We start from the raw sequence: 20,932 nt of genomic DNA, 5'->3' as shown, positions 1-20,932 counted from the left end.
CTTTCCCTCCTGTGATTTTGAGTACTCGGTGACTTCATGGAGCAAATCGTCAACAGCTGAAAATTCATCTTGTATTGGATCTGACTCAGCAGTAACATCAACAGAAACAGTAGATGATTCTAACAACTCTTGTTCAGACCTAGTAGAATGTGCTGGCAGGTCTTGGATGATTTCTGAAACTGAAGAAATTGAAGCCAGTTTCTCTCTAGCGGTTGAAGAGAAATCCAGCGCAGTTGCTTCTGTAGCCTGTGCTTCAATAAGTTTTAATGTTGCTTCGTCAGGAGAAATCGCAATAACATCCATGTCCTGATTATTAGTGGAAGACTCCACAGGACTAGTATTATCATCTGACATCTCATATTCGCTGTCTCTTACCACAAAAACATCAGCTGAATGACAAGATACAGATAAAGATGTATCATCGGCGTTGCTTGATTCTGTCTTATCATATTCAGTGATTTCAGGTGATTCCTCAGCTGCAAGAACAGGACTTTTTGATATGTCTTCTGCAAGTGAGGACATATCTGAAGCAATTTGTTCCATCTCCTGTAAAAGAGGAGATGGCACCAAATCTAGCTTCATTGTTTTTTCTGGTAATGATTCCCCTGCTATCTCAGAGGTTATGTGCTTTAAATCACTTCTGACATCCTTACTGAACTGATCTGTCACTAAATGACTAGAAGAAGAACATGTCACGTTCAGTGCCGTCTCTGTCACTGCAGTCTGGTTCACAGGTTCCGTAATGGTTTTTTCTTCATCTGTGCTTTGTTGCACCATTGCTGGTATATCCGCTGTAATTTCCAAAGTTGCATCTTCTGATTCATCTATTAACACAGGAAATTTAGCCAGCTTTTCTGTTTCTATTTCTAGTTCTTCAGTCATATCTTCTAACATAAATTCAGATGGAATATTTTCTGGAAGATCATCATAATCTGACAAGTCATCTTCTCCTATATATTCTTGTTCAGTACTTAGTTGTTTGTCCTCTGTTGAAACATCTGCAACATTCCTCTCCGGTGACACAGCTTTATTATCTGCTGATTCTTCTATTGAAGTTTCCTTTTCCTCAGATGTAAACACAATTGCTGGTTCTCCAATTCTAGCTACAGCAGTTTCATCGCCTCCGCAGGGCACAGTTGCAGAAGAGGCAGAGTCATCCACTAACAATACAGTTTCTGCTGGCATTGTTTCGGACAACACTACCTCGGCTGTAGGAATATTTTGTGCAGCTAGTAATCGCTCCGCTGGCATAGCGGGACAAGATTCCATTGTCTCCTCATGAGCTATTTGTTCAGACTTTTCAACTTCACTTAAAGCAATATCGCCTTCAGATGCAACTTGTGCAACAAGATCACCTGCTGGTAACTTTGTCTCTCTGGGCATTGTTTCAGATACCACTGATTCCAAAGCAGTAACTGTTTGAGTAGCCAATAATCTTTCAGTGGGAAACGAAGAACAGGAGGAAGTTGTCTCTTCATGACACATTTCCTCAGAAGCCTCCACTTTTGTTACAATAACATCCCTGTCAACATCTGTCGGTTCGGAAATGCACCGTTCCTGAATTTCAGTTTCATCTGCTGAAAGAGTTGTTTCTACAGGCATTGCTGAAGATAGCACAGCTTCGACTGAAGGTACTTCTTGAGGTGCCAGTACCCTCTCTGGTGGCATCGCACGGCATGGAATTGTTGTTTCTTCAGACACTGTTTGCTCAGTTGGCTCAACCTTACTTGCAATAATATCATTTTCTGCTATTTCTAAAACACTCTTTTCAGGAGATTGAATAATCTCATTCTCTGATGCTGACAGTGTAGTCTCTTCTGGCATTGACGAAGATACAATGGTATCAGTTGGTGATAACTTTTGAGCTGCCAACACCCTTTCTGATGGCATCATTAGACATGTGTCAGCTGTCTCTTCGGATACAAATTGCTTTGAAGGTTCAACTTGAGCAAGTACAGTATCCTCGGAGGTTGAGCACTGGACTTTATCTGGAAGTGTAGGGTCAGATTGTTCTTCTTGTTCACTTTTGGAAGAAACCACATAATCAAGATCTATTTCGGATGTGACTGCGGAGTGCTGAGATTGATCAATAACTGCTATTGGTTCTGGCTCAGGTGAAAGTTCAAGGTGATCGCCTGGTTCGGGTGTAAACACCTTTGTAGTAACGGCTGCATGTTCTTCTGGTTCAATGTTTGCTTCTTCTAACGGTTCGACATCCTTCACTGCTTCAGGTTTTGGTTCTAACTCATCATGAAAATCTTCTGATTGTTTGGGATCGCATTTGAACACCTGAGATGCGACAGCAGCTTGCTCTTCTATTGCCGGCTGTGCCTCTTCTGCTTTTTCCACTGTGGACTCCTGATGAGGACTCTCTTTGGGTACATCTTCAGACTTGACACAGGACGTATCTATCGATAAATCGCAATTTTCACCTGGTACTACATCGACCTTGTTATATGTAAAATAATGAGTAGCTGCATCTTCTGTCAGATCTTCAGTAGATGAATGTGAAATATACTCTTCATCATGGAATGAGGAACATGAGCTGTCATCTGCAAATGGAGAAGCAGACCTTGAATGTGTCAAATCCTCAACATTTGTAGAATCCACGACAACCCCTTGACAAGTTTCTTGTTTTGTTTCTGCTGTAGACACATCATGTTCGATTGTATCAGGTAAAGTAGAAGGAGTTACTTCGGAAAATGAGTCTTTCTGAATATCTTCATTTGATTGAAAGGTTTTGGTGGCTTCAGAACACATGTCTTCATTAACGTCTTTATCATATTGTAAGATAGGGGCTACCTCTGAAGACACATCTTTTTCGATATCTTCAGATTGTGGGACAGAGTTCTCCTGAAAAGACACATCTTTCACAAGATCTCCATCAGATTGAGGGATTCGAGTTACCTCAGAAGATACGTCTTTTTCGATATCTTCAGATTGTTGGACTGAGATCTCCTCAAAAGACACATCTTTCACAAGATCTCCATCAGATTGAGGGACTCGAATTACCTCAGAAGATACGTCTTTTTCGATATCTTCAGATTGTGGGATAGAGATCTCCTCAAAAGACACATCTTTCACAAGATCTCCATCAGATTGAGGGACTCGAGTTACCTCAGAAGATACGTCTTTTTCGATATCTTCAGATTGTGGGACAGAGATCTCCTCAAAGGACATATCTTTCGTGAGATCTTCATTAGATTGAGAGGCTTGAGCTACCTCAGAAGACACATCTTTTTTGATATCTTCAGATTGTGGGACAGAGATCTCCTCAAAATACATATCTTTCGTGAGATCTTCATCAGATTGAGAGGCTTGAGCTACCTCAGAAGACATGTCTTTTTCAATATCTTCATCAGATTGAGGGACTGGAACTTCCTCAAATGACACATCTACACCAATATCTTTTTCTAAAGCTTGGGCAGTTTCTGCCAGTGTATCAAGACCAGATTTAACCTCAGTGTCAGATTTCTGTTTAACGTTTTCAGACAGAGTGTCAAGCTTAGTATCAATTTGAGCCTCTGTCAGTTCAGCTTCCCCTAGAGCATAAGAAATCTCAAAGACAACATTTTCATCAAGCAGGTCAACGGTCGGGATTGGTGAGGGCTGCATTTCCTTAATTTTGTATTCGGATTCAAAATTTGGGGTTGGAGATTTTTTTTTGTCTGGAAATGTTTTAACTTCAGCTGGCGGATGCATTCCAATAGGAACAAATTTTGGGAAAGAGAAATCTAAGCTATCTGCTTGTTCAGCCTTTGTAGGTTTGAAGCCACATTCAGACAAAGGAACAGTTTGAGATGTCAGACTGGAGTTTTCTTGAAATTGCTCTACCACTGCATCGGAAGAAACAGCATCAGAAGAGATAGTTGTTTCTTCGACTGTAACCGAGTCTTCCTGAGCACTAGTGACTGGAGTAGGTGGTTTCTCATCAGACGGCTTGTCAGAAGCCTACCAGATAAACAGGACTCACACAATCAAGTGTAATACATAGCCTTATACTATTATTAAAGATGCTCCACCGCTGACAAATTGTATTTTTTAACTATAAAAACAGGAGCAGGCGATTTTGTATTTTTTTCAGTTACAAAAGTTACTTATTTTACACCATTTCCACCATTGAAAAGTTTGAGCATTTAATTTGACTTCAAGTTAAAAATATGAAAAATAATTAATTGCATCACGAAAAAATTCCGAGGCACTATATCTTATATAGAATGAAGTAATGATTGCGCATGCACGAAAGGCGAAATAGAATATTTTATGTTATTTTTTGTGTTAATTAGGCATATATATACACGATTAAACACGAATTATTGTTCAAATGATGAATATCATTTATGCCCTGTCGGCGGTGGAGCATCTTTAACATTGAATGATTGTTTGGTTCAGTTTATATAGAGATGGTGAATTTATAATTGAGTACTTGTAATCATGGAAATGTTTTAATCTTGTCTTGACTTCTGAAATAATATAAATATGACATCACTGATAGCTACAATCACTCTAAATCAATAAGGACATTTGAAATATCTGTAAGGCATATATGGCCACCCTCAGTATAATCAGGAAGGGACAAGGACTTAATAAAATGAGATGAACATATGTACAACTCTAGCCTCCCCCCAATAAACCTGAAGGTATCATTATTTTTCATTTATTGATCCATCCATTTATTACATGCTATTATTCAAATATAATTCACAGAGACAAATACTTTGCATCATGGAATGAGAAAACACACAATATGTTAAAATACAATTAATAAATAATAAATAATTGACCCACAATTTATATAAGTAAGAAAAATACTTAAAACCATATTATTCCATGTAATATACTTATCAATATTATATACGAAGCAAAAAAAAGAAAACATAGTTCCCAAAATAATAATACACTGAAAAATTAAAAAGAATGATGTTCCAAATTCATTTTAACATATATACATTAAATCATTATAGACAATGGATTCTGCAACGGAAACACCTGCACACATTGAAACAGGTAAATTTCTGAGTACATATGTACCCTCATATGTGCATTTGTACTCTCGTTACCTCAAAATTATAAAAAAAAACTCAAGGTCAATCTTACAGTTTTCCAAATTGAATGCACTAGAGGAAATTTGAATATTTAGTGTTCAGTTTGACTTGGACTAAAGAAAACTGGATGGTAAACTGAGATGATGAGGATCATTTGTATACAAAATATAACTGTAAACAGAGTAATCAACATTATGCAAAAAAACATACCAAACTGTGTGAACGGTGAAGAAAACTTTCTTAACAAAAACTTACTACTAACATCATGCAGAAAACGTATAAGAAAAGAATTGATGATGAAGCGGTCAAAAAAATAACGTCAATGGTGTAAGGTAGGTAACTGGACTAATTCTAAGGTATCAAAAAGGTCACAAAACCATACACATAATTCATCTGTGCTTCAAGTACACACACAATTTAGGTTAGTAACTTTTTTTTTTACTAGAAATCACTTATCTAGCAGTTATCTATTCATGGATTACAGAGTTGGTATGTGTGTTGGATTTTCAAATTGATATGTAAGATGATTTAATAGTAATAGACTATTCGTATCACTTAATCTTCTGATACCAGAAATAATCATTGATGACCTCTGACCTTTTGGTCAAGGCTATAAGTTCATAAATGATTCAGGTATTCAAAGGTCTATCAAGTTTCACAGATAAATTAACCTGAGCTGGAAAACTTTGTCAGGTCAGTGCAATGCTTGCAGAGTGGTAACCAGCAAATGTCATTCACAAAGTTTGACATATATTTCTTTTTACTTTATAGATTCATGTTTGAATATTTTCCTTCTTATTAACTTACAATTAAATTCAGCGTATTGTGTTTTTGATATTTACAGACAAAGTGTAGGTATCATAGTTACACTACCTGTAATCTGACATATGAACTGTCTTACGTCCTGTGTCAGATAAAGTATCCATCACATTACAACAGATAGCCCTGAGATTCCACACAGTACAATCACTTAATGTTCATAATTGTTGACTTCTGGTTTTGTTGTGAATCTCTTCAACCCATATTCACCCCTGAAATTTTATAATGGGCTGTCCCAGATCTTAAAGTAGAAGGGCCTAAAGGTGTCTTCGGGGGTGAATGAGTTTAATTCAGTGGTGTAATTCAAAGTGAGAGTCCTTCCATCTTTGGAAATAATATAAAATAATCTTTTTTTATACATATACAGGACTTTTATATGTGTACAGGTTTTTTATACGTGTATAGGACTTTTTTGTCATGCAGTCAAATAAATTGATGTGTGGTTTGGTGTAACAGTCTGTCACAAGCTTACCCTTTTGACCCCTGTGATTATCAGGGTACTGGTTTTGGTTGGGGTTCGTGGTTTGCGTGAGCGGTCCATCAACTCTCTAATGGCGGTTTCCGCTACAGATTCAACCCCGTTAATGTGCAAATGTTCTGTGGAAACACACATAAACAAACTCTAATGACAAACACATACAGGGCAAGCACACAAATCATTCTCAGAGGTAAACCTAAAACTTTGTAATCCCATAAAAAATCTAACCTGACTTTTATTTTAAACACAAAAAGTTTATTTAGCAGAAAATTATTTGATCAAATTTTGAATAATTAAGCTAAAATTATTTTTTATTGAAAGTGAATTGCAAGCATTAAAATTCCAAAGCTGAAAAGCTTAAATTTTATTATAATTACTAACAGTATTAAAAAGTTGGTTATCCTAAATATTTGATAAAATACTTGTAGAATCCACAACAACTTGAAAGATTTAAGGGCGAGTTTGAACCTTTTTTGAAATAAGAAACCTACCTAAATATATATAAATGATCACCCCCATGTCATAACAATGCATGTAGAACATACATGTATGGTTTAACTTAGAGTATCATATTGTATATCTATCTAATTGTTTTACCGTTTAATCAAATTATTAACAATAGTTCAAATTGATAATTGAAGAACGGGAAGTTTCCATACTAATGATAGAAAAGTAAAAAAATGTTTTTAAGATAAACAAATCTAAACCTAATTGGTAATAATGCATTTAAAATAAAATCATATAACTCATCAGTTAAATTAAAATGTTATATCTTAATTTTATAAAAAAAAAATCAAACAATCTACTTTATAGCATTTTAAAAGATTCTGGTCTTAAAACAAAATTTTCAAGTAATTGCAGGGTAAAAATAAATATGAAAATATTGGCACATTTAAAAACATATTAAAAATTATTATAAATCATTCATTCCCATGTTTTGAAATAATCAAATATATTTTCTACTGTAACAGTTCTTTGAAATATTTACGATAATTACCAATGGTGATAAAACTGTACAGATGAAAATGTCTCTTTAATTTAGTATATTGACCAATAGTAAACAAACTATAACAGGCAAACTACAAAGCATTCACATGAACAAGATCATCCCAAAATAGTAATTCGGTCTGAAATTAAAACACTGAAACGATTGGTCAAAACATTCCTATGAAATCAATGGACGAAGCATTCATGTTATAATTTCATTGGTGAATAAAATGGTGAAGCTACTTGGTCAAGCATAACAAATGATCTTATTGGTCACACAAAAATGATGCATCATTCACATGTTCTGTTTAAATTTCTATTTCATTCTTCTGTCTTTTGACAGAACAAACTCACCTGTCCATACGACTTTCGGTCTGAAAAATGCCAGATCTATTTATAGTACGCTCTCCTTATTTATATAGAGCTATTGACACATAGAGCTTTGTAAGATTGATATGAATACTCATCTAATTGCTTTCCCTCCTACTTATTCTTTTTGCAAAGAGTAGATTTTAACTATTTCAACTTTCAATATTTCATATGCATGATAAAAATAGGACACTACATGCACCATGTTTGTCAAAACAGTTGTCTTAAATGTTGAATACAATCTGGCAATTATCATTTTGAAGTGAATTAAACAATAGGTTAATTGTGATGAAAAGATTTCTCACTAAAACAAATCCTTTGTGATTGATATCTGGTTTAAGTATTGAACCATTCTATGAATAATGCATACAAATGACTTCTATGAGACCAATGACTATGCATTGTGACAATGGTGACCCTACAATCTGTGTTGACCTTAATGTTGTCATGACATAAGCAATACAAATGTTATGTTTACTGCCATGTGAATACTTCCCAATATTATTTTATGTTCACCATAATGTTTGATTTCTATTGTGTTATACATGGTAAATGGTTTCTGTGATAATAAAAGTAGTTTATATGGTAATGTCAGTCGTTTGTATGGTGATGTCAATGATTTTGTTGATGGTTCAAGTGGTTTGTATGGTGATATCAATGGTTTAGTTGTTAATTTAAGTGGTCTCTATGGTGATACCAATAGTTTAGTTGTAGATTTAAGTGGTCTCTATGGTGATATCAATGGTTTAGTTGTAGATTTAAGTGATTTTTATGGTGATATCAATTGATTTGTTGATGATTTCAAGTGGTTTCTATGGTGATATCAATGGTTTAGTTGTTAATTTAAGTGGTCTCTATAGTGATATCAATGGTTTAGTTGTTAATTTAAGTGGTCTCTATAGTGATATCAATGGTTTTGTTGATGGTTCAAGTGGTTTCCATGGTGAAATCAATGGTTTTCTTGATGGTTCAAGTGGAGTCTATGGTGATATCAATGGTTTGTTTTGTTGATGATTTAAGTGGTCTCTATGGTGATATCAATGGTTTTCTTGATGGTTCAAGTGGAGTCTATGGTGATATCAATGGTTTGTTTTGTTGATGATTCAAGTGGTTTCTATGGTGATATCAATGTTTTTTTTGTTGATGGTTCAAGTGGTTTCCATGGTGATATCAATGGGTTTTTTTTGTTGATGGTTCAAGTGATATATATGGCGAAATAAATGGTTTGTTTTGCTGATGATTCAAGTGGTTTCTATGGTGAAATTAATGGTTTGTGTTGATGATTTCAAGTGGTTTCTATGGTGATATCAATGGTTTAGTTGTTAATTTAAGTGGTCTCTATAGTGATATCAATGGTTTAGTTGTAGATTTAAGTGATTTCTATGGTGATATCAATTGATTTGTTGATGATTTCAAGTGGTTTCTATGGTGATATCAATGGTTTAGTTGTTAATTTAAGTGGTCTCTATAGTGATATCAATGGTTTAGTTGTTAATTTATGTGGTCTCTATAGTGATATCAATGGTTTTGTTGATGGTTCAAGTGGTTTCCATGGTGAAATCAATGGTTTTCTTGATGGTTCAAGTGGAGTCTATGGTGATATCAATGGTTTGTTTTGTTGATGATTTAAGTGGTCTCTATGGTGATATCAATGGTTTAGTTGTAGATTTAAGTGATTTTTATGGTGATATCAATTGATTTGTTGATGATTTCAAGTGGTTTCTATGGTGATATCAATGGTTTAGTTGTTAATTTAAGTGGTCTCTATAGTGATATTAATGGTTTAGTTGTTAATTTAAGTGGTCTCTATAGTGATATCAATGGTTTTGTTGATGGTTCAAGTGGTTTCCATGGTGAAATCAATGGTTTTCTTGATGGTTCAAGTGGAGTCTATGGTGATATCAATGGTTTGTTTTGTTGATGGTTCAAGTGGTTTTCATGGTGAAATCAATGGTTTTGTTGATGGTTCAAGAGGAGTCTATGGTGATATCAATGGTTTGTTTTGTTGATGGTTCAAGTGGTTTCTATGGTGATATCAATGTTTTTTTTGTTGATGGTTCAAGTGGTTTCCATGGTGATATCAATGGGGTTTTTTGTTGATGGTTCAAGTGATATATATGGCGAAATAAATGGTTTGTTTTGTTGATGATTCAAGTGGTTTCTATGGTGGAAATTAATGGTTTGTTTTGTTGATGGTTCAAGTGGTTTCTATGGTGATATCAATGGTTTAGTTTTTAATTTAAGTGGTCTCTATAGTGATATCAATGGTTTAGTTGTAGATTTAAGTGATTTCTATGGTGATATCAATTGATTTGTTGATGATTTCAAGTGGTTTTTATGGTGATATCAATGGTTTAGTTGTTAATTTAAGTGGTCTCTAAAGTGATATCAATGGTTTAGTTGTTAATTTAAGTGGTCTCTATAGTGATATCAATGGTTTTGTTGATGTTCAAGTGGTTTCCATGGTGAAATCAATGGTTTCTTGATGGTTCAAGTGGAGTCTATGGTGATATCAATGGTTTGTTTTGTTGATGATTTAAGTGGTCTCTATGGTGATATCAATGGTTTAGTTGTAGATTTAAGTGATTTTTATGGTGATATCAATTGATTTGTTGATGATTTCAAGTGGTTTCTATGGTGATATCAATGGTTTAGTTGTTAATTTAAGTGGTCTCTATAGTGATATCAATGGTTTAGTTGTAGATTAAGTGGTTTCAATATTTCTATGGTGATATCAATGTTTGTTGATGATTTCAAGTGGTTTCTATGGTGATATCAATGGTTTAGTTGTTAATTTAAGTGGTCTCTATAGTGATATCAATGGTTTAGTTGTTAATTTAAGTGGTCTCTATAGTGATATCAATGGTTTTGTTGATGGTTCAAGTGGTTTCCATGGTGAAATCAATGGTTTTCTTGATGGTTCAAGTGGAGTCTATGGTGATATCAATGGTTTGTTTTGTTGATGATTTAAGTGGTCTCTATTAGGTGATATCAATGGTTTAGTTGTAGATTTAAGTGATTTTTATGGTGATATCAATTGATTTGTTGATGATTTCAAGTGTGTTTCTATGGTGATATCAATGGTTTAGTTGTTAATTTAGGTGGTCTCTATATAGTGATATCAATGGTTTAGTTGTTAATTTAAGTGGTCTCTATAGTGATATCAATGGTTTTGTTGATGGTTCAAGTGGTTTCCATGGTGAAATCAATGGTTTTCTTGATGGTTCAAGTGGAGTCTATGGTGATATCAATGGTTTGTTTTGTTGATGATTCAAGTGGTTTCCATGGTGAAATCAATGGTTTGTTTTGTTGATGGTTCAAGTGGTTTTCATGGTGAAATCAATGGTTTTGTTGATGGTTCAAGAGGAGTCTATGGTGATATCAATGGTTTGTTTTGTTGATGGTTCAAGTGGTTTCTATGGTGATATCAATGGGTTTTTTTTTTGTTGATGGTTCAAGTTGATGGTTCAAGTGATATATATGGCGAAATAAATGGTTTGTTTTGTTGATGATTCAAGTGGTTTCTATGGTGAAATTAATGGTTTGTTTTCTTGATGGTTCAAGTTGTTTCTATCGCGAAATCAATGGTTTGGTTTGTTGATGGTTCAAGTGGTTTCTATGGTGAAATCAATGGTTTGTTATGTTGATGGTTCAAGTTGTTGCTATGGCGAAATCAATAGCTTAATGATGAATAAACTAGATTCTATGATGAAAATACTGGTTTAGTTGATGTTTCAAGTGGTTTCTATGGTGATATCAATAGTTAAATTCATTAATGATTCAAGTGGTTTCTTGGTGATTCAAGTGATCGTACAGTTGAATGAGATAAGCATGCTTCTATGACTAGTCGTACTTACCTGATGATGAAGAAACAGATCGGTCCTGTGGATTTGTGCTGAGAGAATGAGAGTCGGAGCCATCGTAATCGTAAAGGTTAGTATGCTTCTCAATGTAATTGGGTGATCCTAAAAAATCAACAATGTTGTGTAAACACATGGAAGTTTTCTATGTCAAACAAATCAAATACATAATGTCTTTTATTACGAAGTATTGCCTACTTAAGAAAAGCTGTAAAAAGGAAAGACAAGAAGGCAATTCTAAAAGAATCTTAACTTTTCCTTAGCTTTTAAATCTCCATTTTCCTTAGCTTCAAGTTTTCAAAAGAAAACCAGAAGATAAGGAGCATGGATTTCCCCACTATATCAACATCCTTGCCTCCATTAATTAAACCCTTGTTTACATCACTCACTTTAACCTACTGGTGTATCTGTAGTAATTATTGATGATAATGAATTTATTATAATTCATGATCAACTCTAAAGGCATATTGATGAAAACAGCCCTTTTCTTTTGTTTACTATACACCATATATTGTATTAATTAGAACTGTACTGCATGTTTGCATTAACAGTTCTTGCAACAGCATTGTGTAGCTTCAATTCATGCCAATATCAAAAGCCCAATAGCTAACTATCATAAATTGCAGAACAAAGATTATTTTAACATTTGTTAAATCATAAAATACCACACTGTTAGTGGTAAATCGTACACAGTGAGAGAGACGGGTGAATGGTGCACCATTCATAATTCTGAGTCACACAGGAGTTTGATATGTTTGTGAGTATGGTGCAGTGCAAAGCATTTTGTTGACAGGGAAACATTGCTTTGGGGAATATCTCAAAAATACCTAGTCAGTCAGAGAGATACTGGAGAAGGACAGACTTATATTTCTTTTTCTGGACATCACCCCCTGTAACAAACAGTGTCCCCCATCATGTAAGTTCTGCATCTAATAGTACATGTATAAGCTAAGTTAATTATACACATTTGAAATAAAATACTGAGCGAAAAAAACTACCATTGATCATAATAAAATTCTTGCACTGATTGTATATCTATCTATGTTATGTAATCTTCAAGTTCAAACATAAGAGCATAGAACACTCAACCTCAGCAATCAAATACATTGTATAGTTTAATTTCTGGTTAGTTGTTTCCTGTTTTTTACTTGTAACCACCTGGATACTGTAGGCCTCACTGTGTCTGATATGACTGTCGACTTGTTTCTATCCTATTTACTGCCTCCTTTTCATCAAGGAAATAACATTATTCTGTCACTTGACATGCTTACTTACCATCTACTTTTGTCACATGACATGCTTACTCACCATCTACTTCTGTCACATGACATGCTTACTCACCATCTACTTCTGTCACATGACATGCTTACTCACCATCTACTTCTGTCACATGACATGCTTACTTACCATTTACTTCTTTCACATGCCATGCTCACCATCTACTTTTGTCATATGACATGCTTACTTACCATCTACTTCTGTCACATGACCATGACATGCTTATCATCTACTTCTGTCACAAGACATGTTTACATCTTTCTGTCACATGACATGCTTACCATCTACTTCTGCTCCTTGTCTGCCATGGCGTGATCGTTCTGTTGTTGTGGTTGTCTTGGTGACAAGGGTGCCCCCTGGTGTTTTAGCTTGGTTTACCTCAACAGTCCTTTTAGGTGACATAGCAGCGATGGTTTGGCGGATAGCTTCTGCTTCTAATGGGTCCACAAAAAGAAACTGGAAAACAGACCCACAAGTATACTTAAGAATGTCTTCCCTTGAAAAATTGATAAATAACCTATACTTTAGTTGTTTGATATCCTAAAATATACTTTTATATTCTATCATAGTGATACATGTAGTAGCAGTTACCCTCAGAGGGAGAAATTTACCTGTGATAATTATTATCATACTTTATCTGTAAAGTGGTATTTAGTTTTATGTGAATTAAAATTTCAAGTCACTATTTCAACAATTTGATAGGAAATTATGAAAAATAACAAAATCAACGAAAATGAACTGTTAAAATCAAAATCAAATCACACAAAATTAATAATTTTTGAGAAATAGTATTTAACCATATTGTACATCTTATGATTTTATACACGAAACTTGTCTGCTCGTTTGAACTACTTAATAAAATGTATTTTACTTTCTTTTTTTTCATCAATTTCTATTGAAGCAAATTTATTATCTAATCTATCAATTTAGTATTTGAAATATTTCTTTACAATTTATCTTGCAAATATAACTATTAGTTTCAATCAATTACACCCATTTATTTTTAATGAATTACAGAGTAAATACATGTATATTACATACATGATTTTACATTTCAAGTAAAACTACATAGATTATTAAACAAGTTTAACTTTATAATTTACAGTACTAATTTGAACAAAGTACTCCTGTTTTTATCCTGTCACTGTATATATAATACCAAATAAATATCTTTCATGGGACTTTCCTGAAAAACCTTCAGAAACAAGGCTTTCAAATCATACGAAATAAACATAGAGTTTTTTTAATCAAAATCATTTAAGATTTTAAGATTTGCTTAATTTGAAAACAGTTTTGTATTCTTTTAGACGTTTTGTAAGTATTTCAACTCATGATGATTTTGTATGAAATGTGTTGTATATTTGTTCTTCCTCTCTCTCACAACCTTTCCACAGACCGTCTAAAACCAGTTAGTATGGAACAGAGTATATGGTCACAAGACATTTAGTAGGCAGTGGTGTAGAGGTCACTGAAGGTAAATGGAAAACATTTAGTCAAACAAAATATAAACAGAATCAGCAAAGGAAGGAAAAGAAAGCTAGGGAAACTGAAATCAAAATGGCCACATATCCTCTAGGTGGGTTGGTGGATTGATTCCATGTACATTTTTTGTGACTTGGTCTAATGATAACAATTACTTGTACAACAACTAAAATAATTTAAACTTTTTCTTGGCAAGATAAATGTTAGTAAGTTTGTGGTCTAGTGTAAATTGTGCTTGCAAATACATATAACGAAAACATATCCATTTTCACAATGTCTGCTATTCATTCTATTTCCTGTTTTTCTAGAGGAAGACAAGTTATAAAATTACGTAGTTTCCACCAATCATATTCCTTGCCTCAAAGATTGGTCAATAAAAAAAAGAACAAAGATGACAAAACAAGATTTTTACTTATTCTGTCTGCAGCCAATCAGGAGAGAGGATACAGAAGGCCTTGCAATTGTGGACTAAGATGACAAAACAAGATTTTGATTATAGTGTCTGCAACCAATCAATCAGAAGAGAGGACACAGAAGGCCTTGCAATCTTGAACAAAGATGACAAAACAATTTTTTACTGATTGTGTCTGCAGCCAATCAGAAGAGAGGACATAGGAGGCCTTGCAATCGTGAAGAAAGATGACAAAACATTTTTTTACTTATTCTGTATGCAGCCAATCAGAAGAGAGGACACAGAATGCCTTGTAATTGAGAACAAAGATGAAAAAACAAGATTTTTACTTATTCTGTCAGCAGCCAATCAGAAGTGAGGATACAGAAGGCCTTGCAATCGTGGATAGAGATGACACAAAACATGATGTTTGCATAATCTGTCTTCAGCCAATCAGAAGAAAGAATACAGAATTAAGTATGGTAATCTCTAACAAAGATGACAAAACATGATGTTTGCATAATGTATCTTCAGCCAATCAGAAGAGAAGAGACATAATCATATGACAGTGATTTGTCTGCATTCATCCAATGAGAAAAAAAGTCTACCAATTATGAGATGAACATCTTTTCTCTTTTTTTTCAACGATAATTATTTATGAAACAGAAAGAGTAAACGTGTCATATTTCACAGATAATCAATTTTGAAAGAATGTACAGGTAAAGGATGGACTCTTATAGGATCTAAAACCAGACAGTAAAATGTAGGAGTGAATTTCAGTGACAACTACAACAGATAATGGTGTATGGGGTGTTCTATACAATGTATCAACAGGATCAAATGTGGCCTCAACCAAAAAACTGTCCTAGCTTTAAGACACCTTCATTTTTTATTGATTTTTTTTATAGTTTTTCATCTATTATATAGACAGTATAAAATGAAACTCAAAGAATGGTGACTAAAGAACTTAAAAGTGTTGAATCTCTAGATGGTATAAGAATCTTCTACAATGGATTTTCCAAAGGAGGGAAGAAGCATCCAACTTAACGGTAGGTAATACAAATAAGGGGAACAAAAAGCAAGACGTTAAATGAAAATGGCATCCACTGTATAAAAGAAATAAACTTATCAAACATTTAAAAATATTGAATAATAATTAAATAATATGAAAAAAATCATCAAAAGTCAGCGTAAAATGAGTTTCGAAGCAGATCACATGACCGCCAACATCCAATGAAGAAAATGCCCAGTGCAGTGATGAATTATTATTAGCTTCTAATCTAACGACAAAACCAACCAACATTTAGAGGGAATATCAAATGCAATAAAATATTACTGATTGCCACATGTTATGCTGACAACCAATCAAAAATTGGGATGCAAATCACATGACTTGTTCTGACCAATCAAGGTTTCAGATTCAAATAACAAAATATTTTAAGAAAAAAACAACTTTAAAGATTTGTTCCGACCAATCAAAATTTGGCTTTCAGATCATGTGACTTTTGATGCTGTATAAATGGGGTTTGGGATGCAAAATCACGTGACTGTTACTGACCAACAGAATTGCCAGATGCAACTCACCTCCAAAATTAAGTTTGATGAGTTGTAGAAGTTGACTGAGTATGTGAAATGATAGATAAATTGAGCTAGATTGAGCGAAGATGAAGAATGAGTATATTCTAACACTACACAGTCAAACACACTGAAATTCACTCCTATCCAACAACCAGCAGGGAACATAGGGTCAGGGGTCAGCTGAGCTGGGTCAAAGGTCAGAAGTCAGTAGGATTCCGTCATACAGCGGAACTGAAAACAGGAGAATACAAAAAAAGATTTGGTTAATGTTGTGTCATCTCACACTGGTGATCAAAACATCTCTCACACATTTCATCCACAGAATCTCAGCACAATCAACTCATTTTTTCAAATTCTGAGGCCTTTTACAAAATATGTAAAACTAAAAAACAAACCTAATATCTAATCTTTAACCAGCATTTCATGAATATTATCACCCTTTCAATCACTCTTTAGTCAGGAATAATAATTCCCCATGAAAGTGAAATTTTCAAAGTCTGAAAGGTGCTTAAGCATTAAAAAAAATGTTGTTAAATTTTGAAAATCTTAATTCTTGAGGAATCTATTATTAAAGCATTTCAGTAAAAATTAAATATTTGCTGTGATAAGGATTTCAATCGCACCTATTTAAAGTATGATTCTGTGCTAAACCAAATGTATAGTAAACAGTGATAAGCACTTTATTCATTTAATATATGACACAATTAAGAAAAGAAAAACAAACCACCACATTTCACATAAAAAAAAGATCCAGCAAACCAAGACTCTGAATTAAAAACATATCTTAAAATCATTTAAAGCATACCAAACATTGCCCTTGAGCATATGACAGAGGTCAGTGGATGACCTTGACCTACCTAGTATAGCAATATCTCGATCAACATGGCGATCAAATTCACCACACACCAACAGTTTTAAATTAGCTCATTCTATCTTAATTATGTAAGAATGAAGCCACAAATACAAAAATAAAAAATAACAAAGGGAAAATAGGAAAAAAGGAAAACACAATATCTATCACAACAAACCAAGCTTCCTGATGTAATAATGTTTGGAAAAATTGGATGTCATATGGACATGTTATTATACTGCTATTTATAGGATCTTTGCTAAGAACGTGATCTTTAATACTCCTTATGACACATACATGAAACAAAAATTTCCATCAAACAGACACTTACAGAAGATCTAGAATACGTAGTTCAGATTATTAATAAATGATTAGATATATACATGTTTAATGTATTCTATCTATTTTAAGTGATGTTAAAATTTGTTAACATCTACCCTTTCTTAGCTTTACAAATGCAATATCATTGTTATTGTTACTGAACTGGTATAGTGTTTTCTGCTTTAAAATTTACATCCAATGTACAGCTATTTATAGGCATGCCTAGCTAGTTTGTCCTAGTGGAATGCTAGACTTTTTGAATTAGAAACATTGACCTTCAGCTACGGTGAGTAACTGTCAACTTCACTCTCAAGCACATGACCAAGACCTTCAAGTGAAGGACTATTGGTACAATAATTCTGACAACATAAATGTTAGATTTTATCCACACAAAGCTAGACCAAGTTATTTATAATTACATTTGCATTTCATGGATACAGTTTTATTATTGAAAACCTATACTTTTGAAACCTGGTGGCAGGTGATTTAGTGAGTATGTTGGTGTGGATGAAGCATGCTAGAGTTGCCTCCCCTACCTCGACTGTGAGGGAGCCCGAGACCATATCCCCCCTGATGTCAGGATTGCCCTGTAGAGGGATAATCTGCCGACTGCTTGGTGTTCTCTTGAGATCGTCGTAGTAAACATACGCCTCTCCCAGGAAATTCTCTGTACAAACACAACAAGACTAATGAACACTGTGCTTTAATGTACCATAAAAAGTATTTACTGAATTTAATTTATATTCTATTCACCCTTTCTGATAAAATATTTGTTCCTTAGAAAAAGAAATTACTTAGTGTAGGTTTTATATCTTGATTTAAATATTTCTTTTATGTAACATCACTAAGTAATATGATTTGTAATTATTACATTAGATTTATCATTTTGCCATATTCTTTGATAATTCTTTATTGTGTATTTTCTTTTTGTCATTGTCTAAACAACAAACATTGAAAAATCCAGGTAATAATCTGAAAGTTATATACCATGAAAGAAGAACAGAGGAAGATAGTCTGTATTACATTAAAGAGTGCTTTTGCAGTTGACATTTTTTAAAGAACATGTTAAAACTAAATCAGGTATATGTGTGATAAAATGTGCTGAAGGATTCCAACCATACAATGTGTTAGTGTGTTATATACCTGTAGCTGGCCTCCTCCTGTCGCGAACCTCGAACTTCACCTCCCGTGAGTTTCCAGAGACGTCACTGTAACATAGACATCCAAAAAGGTTTACAAAATAACACATCAATTCATTTTCTGTGATAAACTCTGATCCAAGTTTGTAATCATTACATTTCAAAATATCTACTCTCTATGGCCTTTAAATAACGTGGGTTTTGAACTCATAACCCAGAGGTGGCGCAACTATAATGGTAATATACATTTGTATGTGAAGATATGGTTTAAGGGACTTCACTGATCCCTAGTTGACAAGTCATGGATTCGCGTTTTTCCAGTTGGAATAAAAAAAAACTGTTAGAACCTCTCAAATTAGTAACAGGACAATTTAAATTTGAAAATTAGTGTACTGGATTCATATTAACGTAAATATTTCTAAAATCGCTGATGTCGGAATGTCAGACATATATATATATATCTTCTCATCATCCTTCTCAATGTTTTTTTTTTTTTTTTTTTATCTGAGGTTGATATATTAATCAACATTTCATAGTGATATGTTCATGACAACTTTAACTTACAAGAGAAACTGTTCGTCCCAGAAAGGGTTGACAGTACTTTTGACAACACTGGTAGCCTGGGTTTGAGGTGGGTTGTCCAGGGTTACCACACAGGTAGGGTCAACAGAGCCTGAAAGGGCAGATAAATCTTGTTAGGCAAGCAGAATGTGTTAACTAGACAAGGTGTCTGACCATTAACATATGTTTAGTGTTAAGTCTTACAAAGTTATTAGTGGACATATATAGACATTTTGAACAGACTGTTTTCTTCTTAACTTTGGGCTTTAGCTGTTATGACGAATCAAAATGAACGGGATCATAAAATGTTGTAGACTATTGATCAACAGAATCACATACCAGATTTGTAAGCTTTTGTATAGTGCCGTTTCCATTGGTTAAAAATGCAGAAGTTGTCTATTATGGCGTTGAGACTCAAAATCAATTAATTTCCTTTTATGGAATTAAACAATCTGATTCAAATACAAATCCCCATAATACACTCCATAACGTAGTGAATAATGGGGATCTGTATTTTAATCAGATTTGGAATTAAAGAAAGTAATGACCAAAAAAAATTGATATATAACATATAATATTTGAAAATCTCATTAGAAGTTGAAAAAGACTATAAACTGATCATGTAGGAGTTATTTTTTTACGGAGCATGGAACTAAACACAAAAAAAAAAAAAATATTAACCAAAAATCAAAAACTTAAAAAAAACATTTTTGCCAACTTTAATTTTTTTAAAAAATAAAAAAAAAACTCCCCCAAAAAAAAAAAAAAAAAAACAAATTTTGAAAGCTCGAAAAAAAAAAATACAATATGCAAAAAAAAAAAAAAAAAAAAAAAAAAAAACAAAAAAAACATTTGTAAAAAAACACAAAAAAATCACCAAATTATTCATAAAAAAAATAAAAAAAAAAAAAAAATTTACCAAAAAAACCCCTAAAAAAAAAAAACCCAAAAAAAAAAAAAAAAAAAAAAAAAAATAAAAAAAAAAAAAAAAAAAAAAAAAAAATGTTTAAAAAAAAAAAAAAAATAATCTTACTAAAACCCAAATGCCCCTTTTAAAAAATAAAAAAAAAAAAAAAAATGATAAAATCTTGAAATAAAAAAAATTTATATAAAATATTGTATTGTAAATTATATTCCACTTTGTCACAAACAAAAAAAAAAAAAAAAAAAAAAAAAAAAAAAAAAAAAAAAAATGTAAAAATCCATAAAAATCCCCTTAAACCCACCCCCCCCCCCACCCCAAATCACTTCGAAATTGGCCCCCCCCCAAAAAAAAATGGGAAAAAAAAAAAAATAGGGGCGGGTCTGTGCCCCATGACCCCCCTAAAATGGTTGCCCCCCCCCCCCCAAAAAAAAAAAACCCCCCCCCCCCCAAAAAAGCAAATACCCCAAAAAAAAAAAAACCCAAAAAAACCCCAAAAAAAAAAACCACCCCCCAAAAAAATCCCCAAAAAAAAAAAGTCAAAAAAAAAAAAAATCAAAAAAACCTAAAAATCAAAAATCCCTATTTAGTCGTTAGTAGTCAAAAAAAAAACCAAAAATCCCAAAATCCCCAAAAATCAAAAAAAAATAAAAAAAAAAAAAAAAAAAAAAAAAAAATAAAAAAAAAAAAAAAAAAAAAAAACAAGTAAAATCATATAAACAAAAAAAAAAAAAAAAAAAAAAAAACATTAAAAAAATCCAACAAAAAAAAAAAATTTACAAAAAAAAAAAAAAACAAACAAAAAACAAAAAATAACAAAAAAAACCCCACACACCCCCATAAGTCCCCCAG

At 33.1% G+C, this 20,932-nt stretch overlaps 1 protein-coding gene across 1 annotated transcript in view; it reads right to left on the bottom strand.

Moving 5' to 3' along the window:
• Positions 1-19,289, bottom strand: part of LOC138317764 (micronuclear linker histone polyprotein-like) — a 35,141-nt gene extending 15,852 nt beyond the window's left edge. The window contains exons 1-7 of the mRNA XM_069259648.1: positions 19,162-19,289; positions 18,602-18,666; positions 17,995-18,125; positions 13,118-13,292; positions 11,556-11,663; positions 7,684-7,703; positions 3,835-3,951 (exon numbers count right to left, since the gene is read on the bottom strand). Coding sequence (XP_069115749.1) covers positions 3,835-3,951; positions 7,684-7,703; positions 11,556-11,663; positions 13,118-13,292; positions 17,995-18,021 — 447 coding nt within the window. The 5' untranslated portion in view covers positions 18,022-18,125; positions 18,602-18,666; positions 19,162-19,289. The remainder of the gene's footprint in view (positions 1-3,834; positions 3,952-7,683; positions 7,704-11,555; positions 11,664-13,117; positions 13,293-17,994; positions 18,126-18,601; positions 18,667-19,161) is intronic.
• Between the last annotated feature and the right edge of the window lie 1,643 nt (positions 19,290-20,932).

This window comes from Argopecten irradians, chromosome 3 (assembly GCF_041381155.1).
Source record: "Argopecten irradians isolate NY chromosome 3, Ai_NY, whole genome shotgun sequence".
NCBI classification, from domain to species: Eukaryota; Metazoa; Mollusca; class Bivalvia; order Pectinida; family Pectinidae; genus Argopecten; species Argopecten irradians.
Note: the sequence above shows the minus strand (reverse complement) of the source record. Positions and strands in the feature narration are given on the sequence as shown.